Source organism: Aotus nancymaae, unplaced genomic scaffold, assembly GCF_030222135.1.
Source record: "Aotus nancymaae isolate 86718 unplaced genomic scaffold, 86718_ANA_hifiasm-v0.15.2.pri h1tg000003l, whole genome shotgun sequence".
NCBI classification, from domain to species: Eukaryota; Metazoa; Chordata; class Mammalia; order Primates; family Aotidae; genus Aotus; species Aotus nancymaae.
Window position 1 is genome coordinate 5,667,271 of NW_026988414.1, and position 19,413 is coordinate 5,686,683.

At 46.3% G+C, this 19,413-nt stretch overlaps 1 protein-coding gene across 1 annotated transcript in view; it reads right to left on the reverse strand.

Annotated features, from left to right (window-relative positions):
* MVB12B (multivesicular body subunit 12B) overlaps positions 1-19,413 on the reverse strand; it is a 178,372-nt gene that overhangs the window by 107,785 nt on the left and 51,174 nt on the right. The window contains exons 3-6 of the mRNA XM_021674030.2: positions 15,313-15,420; positions 9,808-9,904; positions 4,308-4,437; positions 526-648 (exon numbers count right to left, since the gene is read on the reverse strand). Coding sequence (XP_021529705.1) covers positions 526-648; positions 4,308-4,437; positions 9,808-9,904; positions 15,313-15,420 — 458 coding nt within the window. The remainder of the gene's footprint in view (positions 1-525; positions 649-4,307; positions 4,438-9,807; positions 9,905-15,312; positions 15,421-19,413) is intronic.

Sequence of the window (19,413 nt, forward strand, 5' to 3'; positions counted from 1 at the left end):
TGCAGAGACAATTATTAAAACTAGCATTTCCTGAAAAACTCCTCACTATTCTCTCAGACTCAAACTACTCATTCCTTAGTTTATAGCCCATTGGAAAAAGAAATTATATGAAAATGAAGAATATAATAACTCACTAACCCTCCTGGGTTTCAAATGAGTTGCTAGCCAAGACAGAGAAGGAATTTTACCTTAAGGCCAGTGAGCCCAACCACATGGCTACACAGCACGTGTCTGTGTGTATCTAGCAGCTCTTCTGAATAGCAAGCCAATTTTAAGTTGCATAATCTGCAACTTTAGGAACCTGTAGGACATGTACAAAATAGACTATAGAATGGCCTTTGCATTCATGTAACGCAGAGATTTCCAAGTGGATTTTAAAAAATCTCCTCTAAAGATATATTGCTTCTACAATTGTTCAGCTGTACTTTGTCCTACTTTAGCAGACACTAAGTGGCAGTTTTCTAAAATGTTGTCCAGGGACCCAAGACCACAGGACAACTCAAGACACCACCAACAAGGCCTCACCTGGGAAGGTTGGGGGCTGGGGTGGAAGCAGCTGATGACTGGGAAGGCGTTGTGGGTTGAGATGAGTCATGATTTCTTGGTACTCTGCCCATTCGATACCAGATCCCCATGCTGTTCAGTTCCCTTTAAGAAAAAAGAGAAATCTTCATGGCTCTGGGTAGCACAAAGCATTTACCCGAGTGACAGAGCAAACCAACTCATCTAAGAGTCATGGTCTCAAACACCAGAGAATCAATTCTTACCCCCCACATGAGATAGGTTCTACCATCTCCTTTGTGCTCTGGGCGTCACAGCTCACACGAGGGTGACCTGTTTCACCTAGGCAGCCCTTCAGGACAAGGCCGCCTGCGTCACCCTCCCCGAGCTTGCCTTCCTACCCCAGCTGGCACTTTCCTTGCTTCTCCAAACTTCTTGTTTTGCCATTTCCTTGTAGAGTGACGGGATAATCCACATCAAGTCCTTTGTGCAGTCAGGAGGGACAGATAGGGAGATGCTGGCTTTTAACCATGAGAAGAATCAGCCCCCTATTCTCTAACACACCCCAATCTTAGGACGCAGCCTCTTCCAGGTGGGTGTCACCTGCCGTCGGCCTCATTCTCAGGGTCAGTTTGGGAGTCATCTTCAAACTAGAAAACTCGAGGCCCAGGCCGGGCGCGGTGGCTCACGCCTGTAATCCCAGCACTTTGGGAGGCCGAGGCGGGTGGATCACGAGGTCAAGAGATCGAGACCATCCTGGTCAACATGGTGAAACCCCGTCTCTACTACTAAAAATACAAAAAATTAGCTGGGCATGGTGGCGCGTGCCTGTAATCCCAGCTACTCAGGAGGCTGAGGCAGGAGAATTGCCTGAACCCAGGAGGCGGAGGTTGCGGTGAGCCGAGATCGCGCCATTGCACTCCAGCCTGGGTAACAAGAGCGAAACTCCGTCTCAAAAAAAAAAAAAAAAAAAAAACTCGAGGCCCTATGAATCACACAACTAGGAGTGGACACCAAGGGGCCACCCAGACACTGCATAAGCTCTCCTGTGACCTCCCTTACATAGTCACCACAGCCCCACCCACACCACACCACACACTTGTGAGTCCTGAGGAGACAGCCATGCTCCTAGGAATAGTGATGGGATCATTTTCACCATATTCAGTTTCCAACTTCCCAGCTGCCCCACACAACTGCATCTTTGGGACCTGGTATAGAGGAATATAATCTCTTCAAAAAATGGAAAAAGACTCATTCTGTGGGAACCCCTAATAAGCTTCTCAGAACACCACAGGAACCATGTAAAACCACAATCTTGTCTTCTTAGATGAGTGATTCCAACCAGCTGCACTGATTTCTCCACATCTGGGCCATGGCCTCCAGCTGCCAGGCTTTGGAGGTGCTGTTTGGAGTGTGAGTTTTCTCTCGTCCCCAACTGACAGCCCCAAACCCTTGCAAAGTAACATGTAGAACTGTGCCCACTTTTAAGAATAAGTGACTTAGAGTTCTGAATACTCAATTTGAAATTTCCTTGCTTAAAAATAACACCGGAATTGTCTTCCTCTGGAAAAGAATTTTTGCCCCAAGATGAATTAAAACTATAGCAATATTTCCAAAGTCATATCAAGGAAAAAAGGCTTTGGTTTTATCAAGGTATATACTGGTAAATATCTATTCCTTAAAATGGTTTAAATTGGTTAAAAATGGAATCTTTTTACAATAAGATAGTTTGTAATTAAAGATACACATAGCAACTGATATTAGACTTTAAAAGTTCATTACTAAATTGCTGGTTTCTGCCATTTATATGTAAATGGGTGCTTCTGAGGTGCCTAAAGTATGTTTATTCTCTTAACTATTTCCTACTCCTGTAGTCCTATTTGTAAACCACGTTGGGAAACAGCTTTTTGAGTGTGTAGGAAGGGAGTGATCACAGGGTCCTTCTTAACCACATGATCTTGACACAGAGCACTCAGATGCCTGAGCTGAAGACTCACCGAGGTGAAACTTGTCTGCATTTCTGTGGTACCTGCTCCCTGCAGGCTTTAAGCAAATGCCACAAGGACTCATCTGCTTCTCTGTCCAGGTCTAGGCCTTCAGGAAAGGCCCTGGCTGATAAAGAGGAGGCTCCAGGCTCAAATGAACATGAGCAAAGCAGAGTACAGGCCTGAGCCAGGAGCCAGGCCTCAGAAGCCAAGGAGGAGAGGGTGTCTCTGGGAGCCCACAGGGGGAAATATGGCGCCTGCCAGGCCTGGCTGAGGGGGCCATAAACCATCTACCACACTGAGTAACGTGCGCACCTGGAATTGCAGTTGACTGAGGACAGTGAACATCTATTTCCTCTGTCAGCTGGTATCCGCTCACCCCCTTTCTGACTTTCTACTTCCCCTCCGTATTTTAGGGGCAGCACCCATCATGGTTAGTCCTTGAGTTCCCATGGAGCTGATCCTACTTCCTGCTCAGGTCTGGTCAATGGAAGAATTTTCCAGAAAACAGTGACCAGCCCAGGGTGCAAACGACCCTACCTAAATCAATCAAGACCAGTGAGAGTAAATTCTAGAACTTTTGAACTATCAGGAACACAAATTTGCTCTTGGCCTCTGGACTTGAACCTGGATGAAAAGCAGGTGGAGCTACTGCAGCACCAAGCCTCCCTGAGGGGGAAACATGTCAGAACAGGGCCCAGCACCAGAGCCAGGGGGAGACAGGGCAACCAGAACCCAGTGCGGGCCTTCCAGCTCCCGCTTCCAGGCATGCCAGTCCTGCCTCCCGAACTCTTCTGTCATGCCAGCCAACAAATTCCTCCTTTTGCTCAAGCCAAACTGGGTTGGGTTTCCTGTCACTTACAATCCACAGAGCCCTGGATGAAACCCTGGAATTCTACTGTACTAAGTATTTATGGAGCCGCAACAGAGCCAGGCCCATGCTAGGTGCTGAGGCTACAGGAGGAACCAGGCACAAACTGGCCCAGGCCTCGGCAGTTCCCTGCTTACTGGGGAATTATCATGCAGCTGTGTAGCATTTGTGTTTCTCCCTGACTTGGAGCCCTCCGCTGGCTTTCCAATGTGCTTGGAATAAACTCCAGGCCACGTCCCAGGAGGTCCTGCCAACCCTCGCCCTTGTCCCAGCACTCTCCCTGGCTCTTCCAGCTGCACGGGGCTGCATTCTGCACCCAGAACGTGGCCCGTGCATTCCCGCGTCTCTCCTGCTCTGTCTCGCAGGCTCTGCTTCACATCTGTGCATGGCTGGCTTCCTGACGTTCAGGTCTCTGCTCAAGCGTCACCTTCCTGACCCCCTCATCACGGAGAAGCCCGCTCTTTATCATTGTGTTTCACTCTTCTCACTGTCCGGAATTATCTCATTTATTTTCTTGTTTATAACTCATCTGTCCCTTTTAGAACATCAGCTTGGTGACAGCGGGGCCTTTGCCTCACTCACGACCACATCCAGGGCCTTGGCCTCGTGGTACAAAATAGGTCCCTGTGACCTTTCCTAGGGTGAATAACCGGTGTGGAGAGTTGAGGCCAGTGGCATCACGGGACGTCGGGAAAGGACCCAGAGGAGCTGCAAGGGTGAATGCGCAGAACGGCAAGGGAGGAAAGGCCCTAAGGTGGAGTCAGCAGTGCGAGCCTAGACGCGGAGAGGCCGCAGCTGAGCAGGAAGGGCAGCGGGGAGTGCTGGGCTGATCGAGGCCTGTGGCTGAGAGCCTGGGGACAGCGCAGAAACCTCTTGGACCTCATTGCCTGGAGTGCTCTGAGCTCTCTCAGGGAACAGCAGCAGCTGAGATTCCTGTCATTAACACTCACCCAATAAACGTGTACTGAGGCGGGGCCTGCTTGGTCCGGCCCATGATCCGAATGTCACAAATCGCAGCTTCTGTTGAATCCCGTGGAATAAACTTAATGCACAGCCTCTTCTTCCTAAAAGCCACTTCCTCTGAAGGAAAGGACAACAGAAAAGGTATAAGTTTTCCAGAGATGCCACCATCTCTACTCTGAAAACCACGTCCCCTGTCACACCCCGTTCCTGGCAGCAGAAGTGGCAGGTCACCTAAGCTGCTGGGCTCTGCCGCCTGCCTTCCTTGGGGCTGCAGTCACCCTGCTCTGCATGCAGGAGCCAACCCAGACACCCCCTGCTGAAAAGAGGACCACACACACTACAGTAAACCTGGGTGGCTTCTACGAGCCACAACCACAACCTGCTTACTGCTCAGCCATCAGAAACCTGCACCCTGACGCCCCGCGCGTTCACATTTCACCACATGGACTTCTTTTCTTTTCTGCTTTTTATTACAGAAATCTTCAAACATACCCCAAAGCAGAGAGAACAGCAGAACAAATCCACGTGTTTCTAACACCCAGTGTCAATACCACGCAAAATGAACAAGCTGGTTTCCTCTCTTCCCACCCCTGCAGTTTTGCTGGATACTTAAAATGAATCCCCAATGACACCATGTCATGTTGCCATCAATACCTCAGTAGGCATCTAGGATAGACGCTTCTTTAAAGACCACCATGCCATCACCATTCCTAACAAAATGAAGAATTCCCGAGTATCATCCAAGAGAGAGTCTCCATGCACATTTTCTCCATTTTGCCTGCATCCAGATCTACAGGACGCCAAGGTGCTGCCTCTGGGTGTCAGGCCTCCCAGTCCATTTGGCTCTGGAAAAACCACTCCTGCTCCCTTTTATTCAGAGCACTGACAGGTTGGAGAAATTGGGTCCTTCCCCTGTGCTTCCTGTAGACTGACAGAGCTAAGGCCTCGATTAGACTCAGGTTAGGTCTTTTAGGTGCACATGCTGCCCAGGGGCACGTGTCCTTCTAGGCTGTCATGTAGCAAGACCCAGAGTCTGGCTGGGCCATTCTTGCTGAGCTCTGCTGGTGTTGGCCTGGGACCTTGGTCACACAGTTCCCCAACGGCCATCCTCTGAGCACTTTCTCACCCACTGATGACTGTTGCTAAGATTCATACTTTATTAAAGGTTCACAATGGTGATTTTTGAACTCTGTTATTCCTTCTGCTTTTTTTTTTTTTAGATGGAGTCTTGCTCTGTAGCCCAGGCTAGAGTACAGTGGCGCAATCTCGGCTCACTGCAACCTCTGCCTCCTGCATTCAAGTGATTCTCCTACGTCAGCCTCTTGAGTAGCTGGGATTACAGGCATGTGCTACCACGCCCAGCTAATTTTTGTATTTTTAGTAGAGATGAGGGTTTCACCATATTGATCAGGCTGATCTTGAACTCCTGACCTCATGATCCGCCCGCCTCAGCCTCCCAAAGTGCTGGGATTACAGGCATGAGCCACGGCACCTGGCTTCCTTCTGCATTTTTAAGATAGAATCCTTCTATACATAACTTACCTTCATCAACTATTTGGTCTCCCTGAAATAAGTTTTATATAGGAAAGAAAGGATAAGCATGTGATTCTTTTCTCTTACTTATCAAGCCTTAAGAGTAAGAAGTTGGTCCCCAAGCAACCTCCAGTGCTGAGCAATGGGATGTGTGTGTTTGTGCTTTTAAACCCGAGTTTCAACCAACTGCAGCCATTTAATACACGAGTCAGACTGATCTGGGTTGAAATTCCAACTCCACCATTTTCTGGCACTGTGACCTTAGGCAAGTTACTTAATTTCTCTGGGTCTTGGTAAACTGTAAAAGGGAGTTAATGAAACCCGCCACATAGGGATGTGGGCTGGTTGCACTGTGCCAGCACATGTGATCCACTCAGTCCAGTGCGTGGCACACAGTAAGTGCTCAGTAAAGAACAGCTGCATGGGATCTTACTGTCATTATTGACAAGCAAGCCTCTAATGTGTAATTTATGCCTGTACTTGGTATTGGGTTTCAAGACCTTGCAGTTCTGTGGCAGGAAATAATACATTCAATAGCACATTCAAATTGAGGAACAGAATGAGAAGTACAGTCCTGCCCGGGGGTTTGACTACAGGGGCGGGGTGGGTGGGGGAGAAGGAGGACAAGAAAATCAGTAGAATTGTTTTGTTGTTATGTTTTTAGTGATGTAAGTTTGTTTTTTAAAGAGTCGGATAACTTTGTGGGTCCTCCAGGCACAGAAACTGAGGGCTAGAGCAGATCTACAAGCGGAGAGAAACAAAGTTCTGAATCCAGACCCTAACACTGAGGAACATCTAGGAAATGACCCTAGAACTGGAAACGAAGAGGCTCCCTCCTGCCCACACTCCTGTGTGACAAGACCCAACCTTGAGGTCCACACTTGGGACAGCAACCTGGGGGGTAGGGGGGCACTGTTCACAGCCACTCTGCACCTTCCAAGATTATCAGCTCATCAGATTGGCCTTTGAAGGCGAGAAGAAGATGAGACCGTTACACAAGGAAAACTAACACTGGATGTTTCACTTGCTGTTGCCACGCTGCTCTTGGCTCCATTCCTCTGTCTGCAGCAAACTCGGGGTAAGAGATGGAGCCACTAATTACACATGCTTAAGCAGGACTAATTTTAAGTAAACATATTATACATAGTCAATAGAAATGTGTTCAGTCATGCTAATGAACACAGAGAAAGTACACAGCACTTTACTAAAACAAACAGTCTTCCAGTTTTTCAGTGCTATATGGATTACAGCAAACTATATTTTAAATTAATTACAGGAGTCTCCTCTTTTTGGCTGACTTTATAAAATCAGGGCCTTGAATACTCTCAAACAATACAGAGCTGACCATAAGGCGTATCTGGTCAGCGTGGGCTCCTCTGTCCCCTGGTTAAAGGCTCCAGGAAATGTTGCTAGACCCAGACACGAAGAGGCTCCCAGCCGCCCACCCTCCAGTGTGACAAGGCACCTGGCGTTGGGCCCAGGACAACCACAGAGTCCACACTTGGGACAGCAACCTGTGTACTCCCAGTTACAGGGGAGAAACTTCCCAACCAGAACCCCTTGGCCCCCCAGCAGCTGCCCCAAGCCCAGACAGGACAGAGCCTCAGTGAACTGGTCCAACTAACTGAGAGGAAAATGCAGAATGGAAAACCCCTTGTGGCTCCACAGCATATCAATATAAAGACATTCGAAGTCAACGGACTGTCAAAAAACGAACACCAACGCAAATGTTAAAACTGAAAAACACAGGGGAAATGCAGGAAATCAATCCAAGTCTTTGAGACAACTGTAGCTCTAAGCAAAGGAGATAATACAAATGGCCAACAAGCACGTCAAAAGATACTCAATGTCATTTGCCATCAGAGAAGTGCAAACAGAAAGCACGAGGAGATTCCACTTCACGCCCACTAAGATGATAGAATCAAACAGACAATAACGAAGTGCTGGTGAAGGTGTGGGCAACCTGGAACCTATGTACGCTGCTGGGGGGAATAAGAAACAGTGGAGCTCCTTTGAAGCATCATTTGGTAGTTCTTCAAACATACCTAGTTACCACATGACCCAGCAATTCCATGACTAGGTAGATGCCCAAGAGAAATGAAAACATGTCCACACAAAAACTTGCACATGTGAATGTTCATAGCAACCTCATGCCTAACAGCCAAAAAGTACATACAACCCAGATATACATCAGTTGAATGGATAACCAAAATGTGGTATATCCATATAATATTCTATTATTTGGTGATAAGAAGGAATGAAGCAATGGTCTATCCTACAACATGGACCAACCTTGAAAACATTATGCTAAGTGAGAGAAGCTGGTCACAAAAGACCATACACTGTGTGACTCCATTTATATGAAATGTCCAGAATAGGCAAATCGATGTAGAAAACACATCAGTGGTTGCCTAGGGCTGGTAGGGAGTGGGGAGGTCTCCAGAGAAATAAGAGTGGTTACTAAGGGGTATGGGGTGATATCCTGATAATGGGTTTTGGGGGTGATAGAATGTGCAATAATGGTTGCACAACTCTGCATTTACTAAAAACCACCGAACTGTACACGTCAAATGGGTGAATTGCATGGTATGTGAGTTATATCTTAATTTTTAAAAACTCTATACATTAATATAAAAGATAACTGTAAAAGGTGCTTACACATGCTCTTCCAGTGTGGCGCTATGGTTAAAAGTGTGGCTGGAGTAAGACGTATGTGAGCATTCTAGTTATTCCTCCAGTTCTCGATGCATGACTTTGGCTAAGTTCTTTAATCCCTAAGTAGTGAGTGTGCTTCATTTTTCTCATATGTGAAATGGGTATAATAATGCCCATCTCTAAAGAGGGGTCTTCTGAAGATTAAATGAAATCAGGGAGGTAAAGCTTTTATAACAGGGGTAAGCATACAGTAAATGCATACTAAATATCAGCTCTTATGAATATCAGGTAATACATACAGTAACAAAAGACAAAAAGCAATCCAAAGTCGAAATGTGAAGAGGCCATCAGGAAAATAAAAACATGCTATACAACGGGGTCTGCTGGTTTCATGAACATAACAGTTAGGTGGGATCTGCATAGAGACAGAAACTCTAGTTCATATCATATGAAGTGCTAGCAAGAAAACAGCAAAAAATAGTGAGACCAAAGAGGGGCTAATTATGAAAGAATAAAGTATGAGACAGAAAATGAGACAGAGCATTTAATTAATGAACCCTGAGTTGTTACAAAAGGATTCTCTGTATTTTTTGTGTGTTCACTGTTGTAGATATCGTTGGCTGACAAGTGATTAAAAACAAAATAAGGTAAGTTATATTACACCAAAACAAAGAAGCCCAATTGCCAGAGGTTTTCCAGCACCATTTAATCACCCATGTGCGGGTCAACAAGCTCCAAGCGCTCCAGCACCGTGAAGAAGCTGCGAATCCTCAGTGAATCACTTCTGCTCGGCACTGCTCAGGGGTCAGAATATTCAGTCCAATTCGAACCTGTGAAGTTTAATTCGCAGTCTTTCTGATTCTCACTTTTCTTGTTTGCTCTATGGGCCCCAAATGGGCACATTATTGGTCTTGTATTCTCTGGGCGTCTTCTGATTGTTTTCTTTCCGCTTCCTTCTGGGTCTTGTGCCAAATTTGGCTTCAGCAACACCAGAGGCAGAACTAGAGACAAACTATATCCAGTTTCACCATTCCACTCCCCAGTGAGCCAATTCAGCAGGGAGCACCATTCTAAAAGAAAGGGACGTTCTGCTCATTTACATGCCACTACCCAGAATACTCTGCAAACTCCTTGGAGAACCCAGCCAGACACACATCAAAAGCAGCAGGGTTTATTCATGGGCACACAGTAAGGCTTCCTAAAATGTTTCTGAAGAAAAATGCACATAAAAAACACCTGCAAATATACCTGGAGGAAGAAAACCCTCATTGTGATGAGTGCTACTAAAGGATGACTCACGTGTGTCCACCGTCTCCTGAATTGGGATGAAGCCCACAGGCAGTGTGTCCTTGATGTCAATGAGCTTCATATCTACTAACACGTTCCCCAGATGACTCTTGGGAAGAAAGAAAAGAGATACAGACTATTAATCTGAACACGCCTGTGGTAGGTTTGCCATTTTGGCTTCAAGATGCATATTTAACACAATGACTCGTGCAGCTTTATGACAGCAGGTTAATTAGAGTAGGTGACACTTAATGTTCCCCAGTGGTTACAAAGGGACTCGTGTGGCCCCCAGGAAGGAGTTTCATCTGTGGAACCTCAAAGCCACTCACTCAGACACGGCCTTGGTGAGCTCGGAGCAACCCAGGAGATGCTCTAGACATAACCCAGCAGAGGGCAGCTGTGCTCACAGGTCCCGGGACCAGGCTGCCATTCAGCCCTGAGCATCAGATCTCAAGGCCAGGTTTTAGAAAGAGCAAATTCCTGAGGCACTCGTAGGGAAGAGCTGCACGTAAACCTAACAGGGAACCCATCACACTCCTAAGTGATCACCAGTCTGCATAGTGACACACATTTCAGTTGCTAGATACATTTTGCAAAATCCCAAGAATCATAAACTAATACAGAGTGAATGCCCTGCTGCCTCAATATTACACATCTTCTAAAATGACATGCACCAGGGCCTCCTAAAGTTTCTATTTAGTGGTAGTGTATGGGGTCCACAGTGCGCAGTTTCTGTAACTAGTGTAAAAATATCTTTCAAAGACAGTAGACTATTCTGTAATTGCAAGAGAGAGCTCTTTGCAAACATGCTGGCACTTGCAGCCCGCATTTCAAGCTGGAAATGAGCGCTAAAGGTATCTACCCTACAACTTAAATATGTGGGGCCACTTTGGAAATTTCATCAAAATCTTCAGAGTAATCTGCAGCTTGGTTCCCGCTCTCTAGTCAGAGCCAGTTAAGGAAAGAATGATGGGTTCTAATCCCAAATCTCTCCTGTTAGGATACTAGCAATGCACTCCACGTGCCCATTTTGCAGAAGTGCCTCATCCCCGAAGCCCAGCGTGAGCATGCTCTCTGTTTACTTGTTCAGCATCCTTGGACAAGCATCTAGTTGGTCAGCCATCACTCTGCCCTGGACAGCAACTTCTCAGGCTGTTGTTCCATCTTGCTTAGAGAAGAAGGGCTGCTACCTCCATCTCTGCACATGGGAGCCAAGATCCCACCTCCACCTGCACTGTGCCACGTCTCTGAAATCCAAGCAGGGAGTTCTCATCATCTAAACTGTGTCATGTTCCCTCTTGGCACTCTCTTTTTCCCTCCCTATCAATTTGTGGGGTTATTTGTTTAATATCTGTCTCCCTTCTAGAGTTTAAGAACCATGAGGACCAAAACTATCTCTGTTCCTACTGTAAATACAAGCCTAGCATGGTTTCTGCCACATAGCAGGTACTCAGTAATTATTTGCTGAATAAATTAATTTTGGGGGCACATTTTTCAACTGGGCCACTCAGAGTAGGCCAGGTGCTGTAGTTCACACCCATAATCCCAACATTTTGGGAGGCCAAGGCGGATGGGGCACTTCAGCTCAGGAGTTTGAGACCAGCCTAGGAAACATGGCAAAACCCCATCTCTAGAAATGAAAAAAAAAAAAAATGGCTGAGTGTGGTGGCACTTATGCATGTAGCCCCAGCTACTCAGGAAGCTGAAGCAGGAGGATGGTTGGAGCCTGGGAGGTTGGGGCTGCAGTGAGCCAAGATCATGCCACTGCACTTCAGCCTGGGCAACAGAGTGAGACCCTGTCTCAAAAAAAAAAATAAAATAAAAATCGGCTGGGCACAGTGGCTCATGTCTGTAGTCCCAGCACTTTGGAAGGCCAAGGCAGGCAGATCACTTGAGGTCAGGAGTTTAAGACCAACCTGGCAACATGGTGAAACCCTGTCTCTACTTTAAAAAATACAAAAATTAGCTCGTCGTAGTGGTGGGCACCTGTAGTCCCAGCTACTCTGAAGGCTGAGACAGGAGAATTGCTTGAACCCGGGAGGCGGAGGTTGCAGTGAGTTGAGACTGTGCCACTGCATTCCAGCCTGGGCGACAGAGGGAGACTTTGTCTCAAAAAAATACACACACACACACACACACACACACACACACACACAGACATCAAGTTGGGTTTGCTGAGATGTCAAATCTAAACTAGATCAATAAAAATATGTAAAGTACTGATACTGATATATACTAATAAATATATATATTATCAACCAAAAGTATACAAATGAAATAAATTATTAAAATTTAACTAGGAAGGTCAAAACAGCAAGTATAACCTATGATCAGTGTTTTTACGGCACTGCCATCAGGAAACCGTTTCTTTCTCTCAGAACTATCATATTTGGCAACAATTAATATTCTGACATTCCAGGTAGCTGGGTTTTAGGAAGACAACGTACAGCACAGCCTAGAGAGTGGTAAGTGGGACCTCAGAATGCGGAATAAATCTCTGACCGTGTAGGAAGGGTTTGAACTATTAACCTAACTTGCAAGCATCAGCTGCTTTCAGAATCGCCTGGCCTAATCTATCATAATTTTTTTTCATGGCAGTTGCTTTTCCATGTCATCACTGCTTTCTGCATTGAGAAATTAACAACTAGGCATGTTTTCCTGCCCTGCAGATGGATGGGCATTCATCAATATCCTTCTCAAATGTCTTCTACTTGACAAGTTGGGTTTTATAGAAGTCAACTGCAAACCACTTAGTGACCTCACCCTCCACACACTCTACAAATGTCCCTGATTATAAAACCCGAACATCAGTGGTGCATCCATTTAAAAAAAAAAGCATGGAAAACCCGTTGCATGCATACCAAATGGGAGGCTGCACTGTCAGAGCCCCCCACAGCCCAAGTGTGGTCCCTCCTCACACAGGGCTGCCACTGTACTGGGTTTAATACAGTGGGTCTGCGACACCATTAATTTTGCCTGTTCCTCTCCCCTCCCCCATCTGTGCTCTCTTTCATTTCCTCCTCATAAATATGAAGAACGTATTCCCAATCCTTGTTGAGCAAATGATTCATGCCAAAAGCCCAATATGCACTGACTCAGGGTATTTATATTGTCTCTGGTAGCCAGTATTTGCTAGTATACTGTAATTATTTTTGACAACCTTGCATTTAAGGTAGCCACAGATAACCAACTTAATATTCAAATGTTCATAAATCCTTCTGTTTAATATCCTCCCTACCTAATCTATGTACATTATTATTACAGGTAATGCAGAAAGTACAGGGCATGAAAAGTGCAATTAATCTCGATCCTTCCCCAGGAAGCAATGTCACTCCAAAGCCAGGTTTCTGTATTAACAGCATTATTGGGGGAAAGGAATTTAGGTTCCAAAGGAGTCTCCCAAAACTCCTACGCTGGGAGTCTCAGGTCACCTAATTAAGAATCTGTCCAGTCTGGAGATCCCACATCCCTCCTTTACAGTTGTAAAACACTATGTTCTTCAACGTCTTGGTTCAGACTACAGAGCCAGCACAGATTGGCTGTAACAGATTAAAATATTCGATTCCTCCTGCACTCCTGGGCTGGCAAGTGGGCCCCCCTGCCAACCACTGGAACTTGATAGTTTGGATCCCAGTATTGGATCCATTCATTCTTTTTCCAGAAACAATATGCACCGCTTCAAAAGCAAGGCAGAGGCTTCTCACACTGCCTTTGTCCTATTCTAACATCCCTTCAACATGCCCAAGAAACATCTTTTCAATGTTCAACACATGTTGACAAAATCAATGGGTTTTCTCTAATACACTTACCCACGACACCCAATGCTAACAAGCCCCGGTGACTTGTCTTTGTCACATTCAGATCTGTCACTGTCCCCATGCCAAGGGATGCGGGGACTCCACTAGCCTAGGTACCAACACCCCACAGTCTTTGGGGTAAAATGCAACGAAAACAAAAATAAAAAATGATCACAGAGATCATGGCTGTCCTCGGGCCACTTTTAACTGAAGCCTCTTTGGCCTTAACTCATTTTTAACTGAAGCCTCTACTCAGCCTTCAGCCCATGCCTGGGTGTCTCCTCCGGATGCTCAGTGAGCCGGGGAACCTGCGGGGACACATTACAAGCTCACAGTGCCCTTGTCCATGCTTTAGCCCTGCTACCTTCCTGATATTTAAAATATACTCAAATGCCTGAATTGAGAAGATTACCGTCTTTTGTGCCAAGATTTTCCCTGACTCCATTATAAACTCTGTACTTTACAACGAGCATATATTGCTCTTGTAATTAGGGGGAAAAAAATAAAGCAATGGCTTTTCTCCCAGTCCTGAATATGTTCAGAATAATTCTCCTACCAAAGAATTAACAACAAACAACAGGAATGGGGGTAGAAGAGAGTGCAAGCCAGAAAGCCACGTGATGGTCTACATTCAGAAACACTGAGGGGACATGCCAGGACCCTGTGATGGACCCACCCTCCTCTCCCCAGGTGGCAGAGAGGAGGACTAATGCTTTCCCCATTTCATGCTGTTGAATGAGGATATTTGTCATCTGGATTCAGTTTTTTTCTTTAACCACAAATAAATATTACTGTTATAATTTATATAAATAAATCAACAAAAAGATTTCCAAAAATAAAAACTGACATGACAAAGAAACGATAACATTTGAGCAAAAATGAAATGTTAGCCCTGTAAATAAAAATCCCAACTGCTCCCTATTTGGGGCTAGGGAAGAGAAGTAACCTTGAACAAGCATGTCACCTCTTGGATCTTGGTTTCTTCACTGGAAAGGACCTTCCACTTGTAAAGATTATGTGCGGATAGAATGAGGTACCCAGGACAGGCCTTGCACAGAGAAGATACTCACTAAAGCTACTTCCTTTTTTTCGAATTCATCTATTAAAATACCTTATTAGATGTAAAAAAAAAAAAAAAAAAAAAAAAGAACCTTAGTAGATGTCTTTAAAGTTTCCTAAGTTACAGGTGCCAGTATTTTTAAAAAGCACAGTAAGAGAAATCTGCATGAGTGGATACTTACCCACAAAAATAATGAAATGTGATATGTCACATAGAGACTCAAAGGGAGCAGAAACGTCACTGTGGAAGCAAGGGCATGATGTCTGTGGACGGGGTGGGGTCATGTGGGCCCTCCCTGAGCCATGCTGCCTTTGCTGGCCAGCATTAAATCCCGCTCCACTGGAGAACTCTCACTGCTGCACTACCCTGTGATTTGTTGCTTGGAGGAAAGGTAGGCAAATGAGAGCTGGGAGAGAAATTTCCTGGTTTCCTTTTGAGAACACAATTTAATGGAATTCACGGTACACTTGGGTACATGGTTAATAATACTGTTAATAAATGAAACACAGTGCTGGCTGCTGATTCTACCCAGTTCCCTAAAACCACAGATAAATTAACATGGCAATGAAAATAAACCACAACAACAAAATGAGGAAATTCCAAACAGGAATGTAAATTACTTGTGCTCACTCAGCAAATGGAATCTACAACTAGACTTACATTTTCTTTGGAAAATGATCTTGTGAAACACAGGTATCTGGTAACCTTGGATTTAAACAAGCCGTCTTTCCAGAGGTCGGCATCCACACCATCTGCTGTCTGTGCAACCTACACCAAAGAGACAGAGAAAAGGACGGCAGGTAAGGCAGGAAGGAGCTGAAGGTGTGCGTGGCCACTTCTTCCGCATGTTCCAATTAACACGGGCCCGGGCTCTCCCGGCATCTCGTTAGTTCATTTCACTAGGCACTGGGATGAGATTTTCCAAAAGGGGAAAAGGGAGAGTGTGAAAAATACAACTTCTAAAAATACTGTCCCTGGGGAAGCTGTTGATTAAAGACACCCTGACAAAAATGGTTCTAATGAGAAAAGAGCAACTTTTGTTGTAATGGACCAAGAAGGGATTGGGTAAGTCAGCACATTAAGCAGCTATTACCACTTACTCACGGGGGATGGTGTGGGGTGAAGAAAGGAGTCCACAGGGTGTGATGAGCCACCTGAGGGGCCACTGCCTGCAGTGAGGGTGACACAGCCTCCTGTTCTAGGGCCCCGGGGCCAGCTGGGGGCTTCAGTCAATGGGATTCTACTGGAGGATGGGGCGGAGAGGGAGGTCAGAAACATTTCACTCCACCCTGCATCCTCTTGGTACAAGCCCTGAGAGTGGTATTCAAGGTCAGAAACTGGATCAGTATAGAAAAACAAAAGAAGACTCGGTTCCTTGTTTCTAGTCTCACTAGGAAGCCATTTTCTCATCTGCAGCTGTAGAAATTCTCCACTAGGAAGTGTCTGAGAATGATGCCAGCCAGCCTTGATCTGAGTATCAAAGCCCCTGCGACCTAGACTGAGGCTGGGTTAGGGGATATTCGCATGAAAGACCTGGCTTTGTGGGGAAAGCATGCAAAGGAGATGGGAGAGGAGGAGGAGAAGGCTAGAAGAGGGTGGTGCTTTCTTCCTATTTCTTTCCAGATTGCTCTGTGAATTGCTGGTCAGGGCTTGGTCTGTTTTCTGCCTCGGTCTCCCTGTGAGAGTATGACTCAACCTTGCATGCCTTCCTTTAAGCATCTCGAAGGGGAACATCCAGGAAGACTGAGGAGCAGCACCTGTTTTGGGATAAACTTTGCAGGAAGTCTCTGAGCAGTTCACTTTCGGACTCCTTCTGGGTTGTCCTTTTGAGCTTTAGACTTTGGGATCCAGTCCTTGACCTGACAAGCTCCTGCCCATCCTGACAAACTGCTGGAAGTGCCTCCATTCTTCACACAGAACTGCTCTGATGCAGCCCCATCCTGCACACTGACTGCAGGCTCTACACAGAGCATGGTGGGCCCCACAGCACATGGATGGCCTCTGCCTGTCACATGCTCATGGCGGAGGCGGGAGCCAGGACCCCAGCCCAGTGGGCTCAGGCTTCCCAGGACATTCCTGGAGCCCACCACAGCCACGCTCTCTGAGGCTGCCTTAGAAAAACCGAAAGGCCAGGAGGCAAAAGAAAAAATACTTGTTTTTCAAACCAAACAATTGTAAATTAACAAATATAACAACGGGAAAAGAAAGGCCCTTATGATAAAGATGCAAATATATTTGACCTGAAAGCTGAAGGAGGAATGGTATGGGGATAATTTTAGGAATTGTTTCTCCAAGTATGTCACCCCCACAGATAGAAACAGGACGGAATGGGGGTCGGCATTTTTCCCCATAATGGTGACACATAGAGTTTCTAGGGAAACATGAGATTTAAGGCAGTGGTCTCAGCTCCTCCACCACCAAGGATGTCCTATGCTTGTTTTCTCCCATGGATTCTATGTTTTGAAAGATTTTCTCCCAATGCACTTTTTACTGTATTTCCTCAATTCTAGGATCCAGTCATTTGGGGAACACCCCTTCACACAAAAAAGGCATAGTACCATATTCAAACATGTGTGTCTATTTTAAGAAGCATCCCAATTTCAGAACCACTAAAATGTAAACATAAAACATGCTGTAAACAAAAGGAATAAGGGAACCTCCATGGTCTCTCTATAATAAATGCATAATTTCTGATAAACTTTCAAAAACAGAAACTGTCTGCAGGACACTCCAACCACAAGCTGCCCTGGAAGACAGGGAGCTGTGCCTTTAGCCTTCCAACAGACAAGGGCATCTAGAAGGGCTTGTTTGGGTATCTGGGAGTCCCACAGAGGCGGGTGTGCATTCTAACCCAAGGCTAGAAAGGTCTCCAGGGTTTGCCGGTGATGATTCTCTCCACTGACCACACTGCTAGAACCGTCCTTTTTCTGAGTGAGAAATGAAAATGTAATGGGAAAAAGCCGGCAGTGTGGGCTCCTCTGTTTGAGCCTACGCTTCACTGTTCCCCTAATCCTTATCTGTGAAGCATTAAACAAGGATGACCAAAGGCCTAGCTTTGACCTGGACCAAAACTCATTTGCAATGAGGTGAAAGTGTTTAAAGGCATCATGATGGAGCCCAGGGAGGTGAGGTGGGAAGAGTGAGAGAGAGAGAAAGAGAAAGAGAGAGAGAGAGAGAGAGAGAGTACCCCTCCCCTAATCCCCAAGGAAGGTGGTGCTGGGCAGAGCAGGGCTCTGGAATGGAGCCCAGAGGGCTGGATGGTTCAGGGACCCATAGCACTAGATACTGGGTGAGGAGTACAATGTGGCTTGCTGGCTCCTTGAGAACAGTGGGAAGGCAGCCCTGGTGGAACAAGGTGGGCATTTCCGGCCTGTCTTCCCTACAGCAATAAGATGTACCCAGGGGCTTCTTCCCAACCCAGTCACATAAAGGTGCCTAATAACCTAAATTCTTTCCATCCCAAGTCAGGAGAGCTAATGATCTGCAAGATAAATGGTCTGTCTATGTGGCTGAAGTTACAACCCCTAGAGGATCCCACACACCTGACTCAAGGCAGGGTCTACCTGATGGTGCCCATGCCCCCCTGGTGCCCCTGCCCCCCTGGTGCCCCTGCAGAAGCTTACAAACTCAGCAGTCAGCCTCAGGTCCCAGCATCAGAAAGTTGTGGGGAGGTGGGGTGTGAGGTGGAGGACCACTTTGTGTAGAGCATGAGCAGCATGGAATTCACAGGCAGACTTGAACTTGAGGCCCAATAGCTTAAGCCAGTCCTGTCCTTTGCAGAGTGGACATGCTGCCTCTCCCTATGGGCATCACCGCCGGGGCAGAGGAGACCATGGACATGCAGAGTGCCTGCCTTAGTGCATGAGCACTCCAAAGACAGCGCTAATGTTTCTAAACCAAAAAAGGGGACCTCTGCTCTGACAGAGAACCAAGTCTTGAAAGTGATGTCAGGCTACATCTGGATTCAAAAAGTCCTCTGTCGTCTGAGGGCTCAGTGCCAATCTCTGGGACTAAATCTGATCTTTCCAAACACAAATGATATACTTGTACGAGGAATGTCTGCCCTCCTCCTGCTATCCCACCCTGGACTATAAGCTTCACAGGGACAACAGCAGTGCCTGTTCTGCTTGCCATTTTACCCCTCGTGCCAAGCACAGTGCCTGACATGGATGGGCTCCATCTAACCTTGTTAAAGAATAAATGAACAAGTCAACTCTGTAATCAGGGCAGTGTGAAAAGCCACATACCCTGCCAGCTCCCCAAGTAAGGTAATGGGAAGTGTTTTAAATGAAATGTCCAGGATTTAATCATTGAGTTGAGTGAATCCCCTTCAGAATCACCACTCTGAGGCGCATACCCATTTCAGCACGGAAGCCACCTACTCTTTTGGTTACCTTGTATGTTTGCCACCTTGTACCCAAGACAACGTGAGATGTCTACTGACTGCAGAACCTTCAGAGTCTGTTTCAGGGCCTCACATACACACGTGCATATGTGCATGCACGCACATGCTCTTGCACACTCACTCACTCTCACAACCTCTCTCCTAGCATTTCTTCCCCGGGAGTAGGAGCCGTCTCTGAGGAAGAGGAGGGCCCTAGGGCAAGGCAGTGGTAGACTGTACACACAGCTTCTCTCTCTTCCCGCCAGGATTCCTCTAAAACAACAATCAAGTGGAGAGTGCAGAAGCCTCCACAATGAAGAGCGAGAGGGGAGAGGTAGCACAAGGGCCTGGCATTGCAGAAAGCAGAAGGCAAGGAA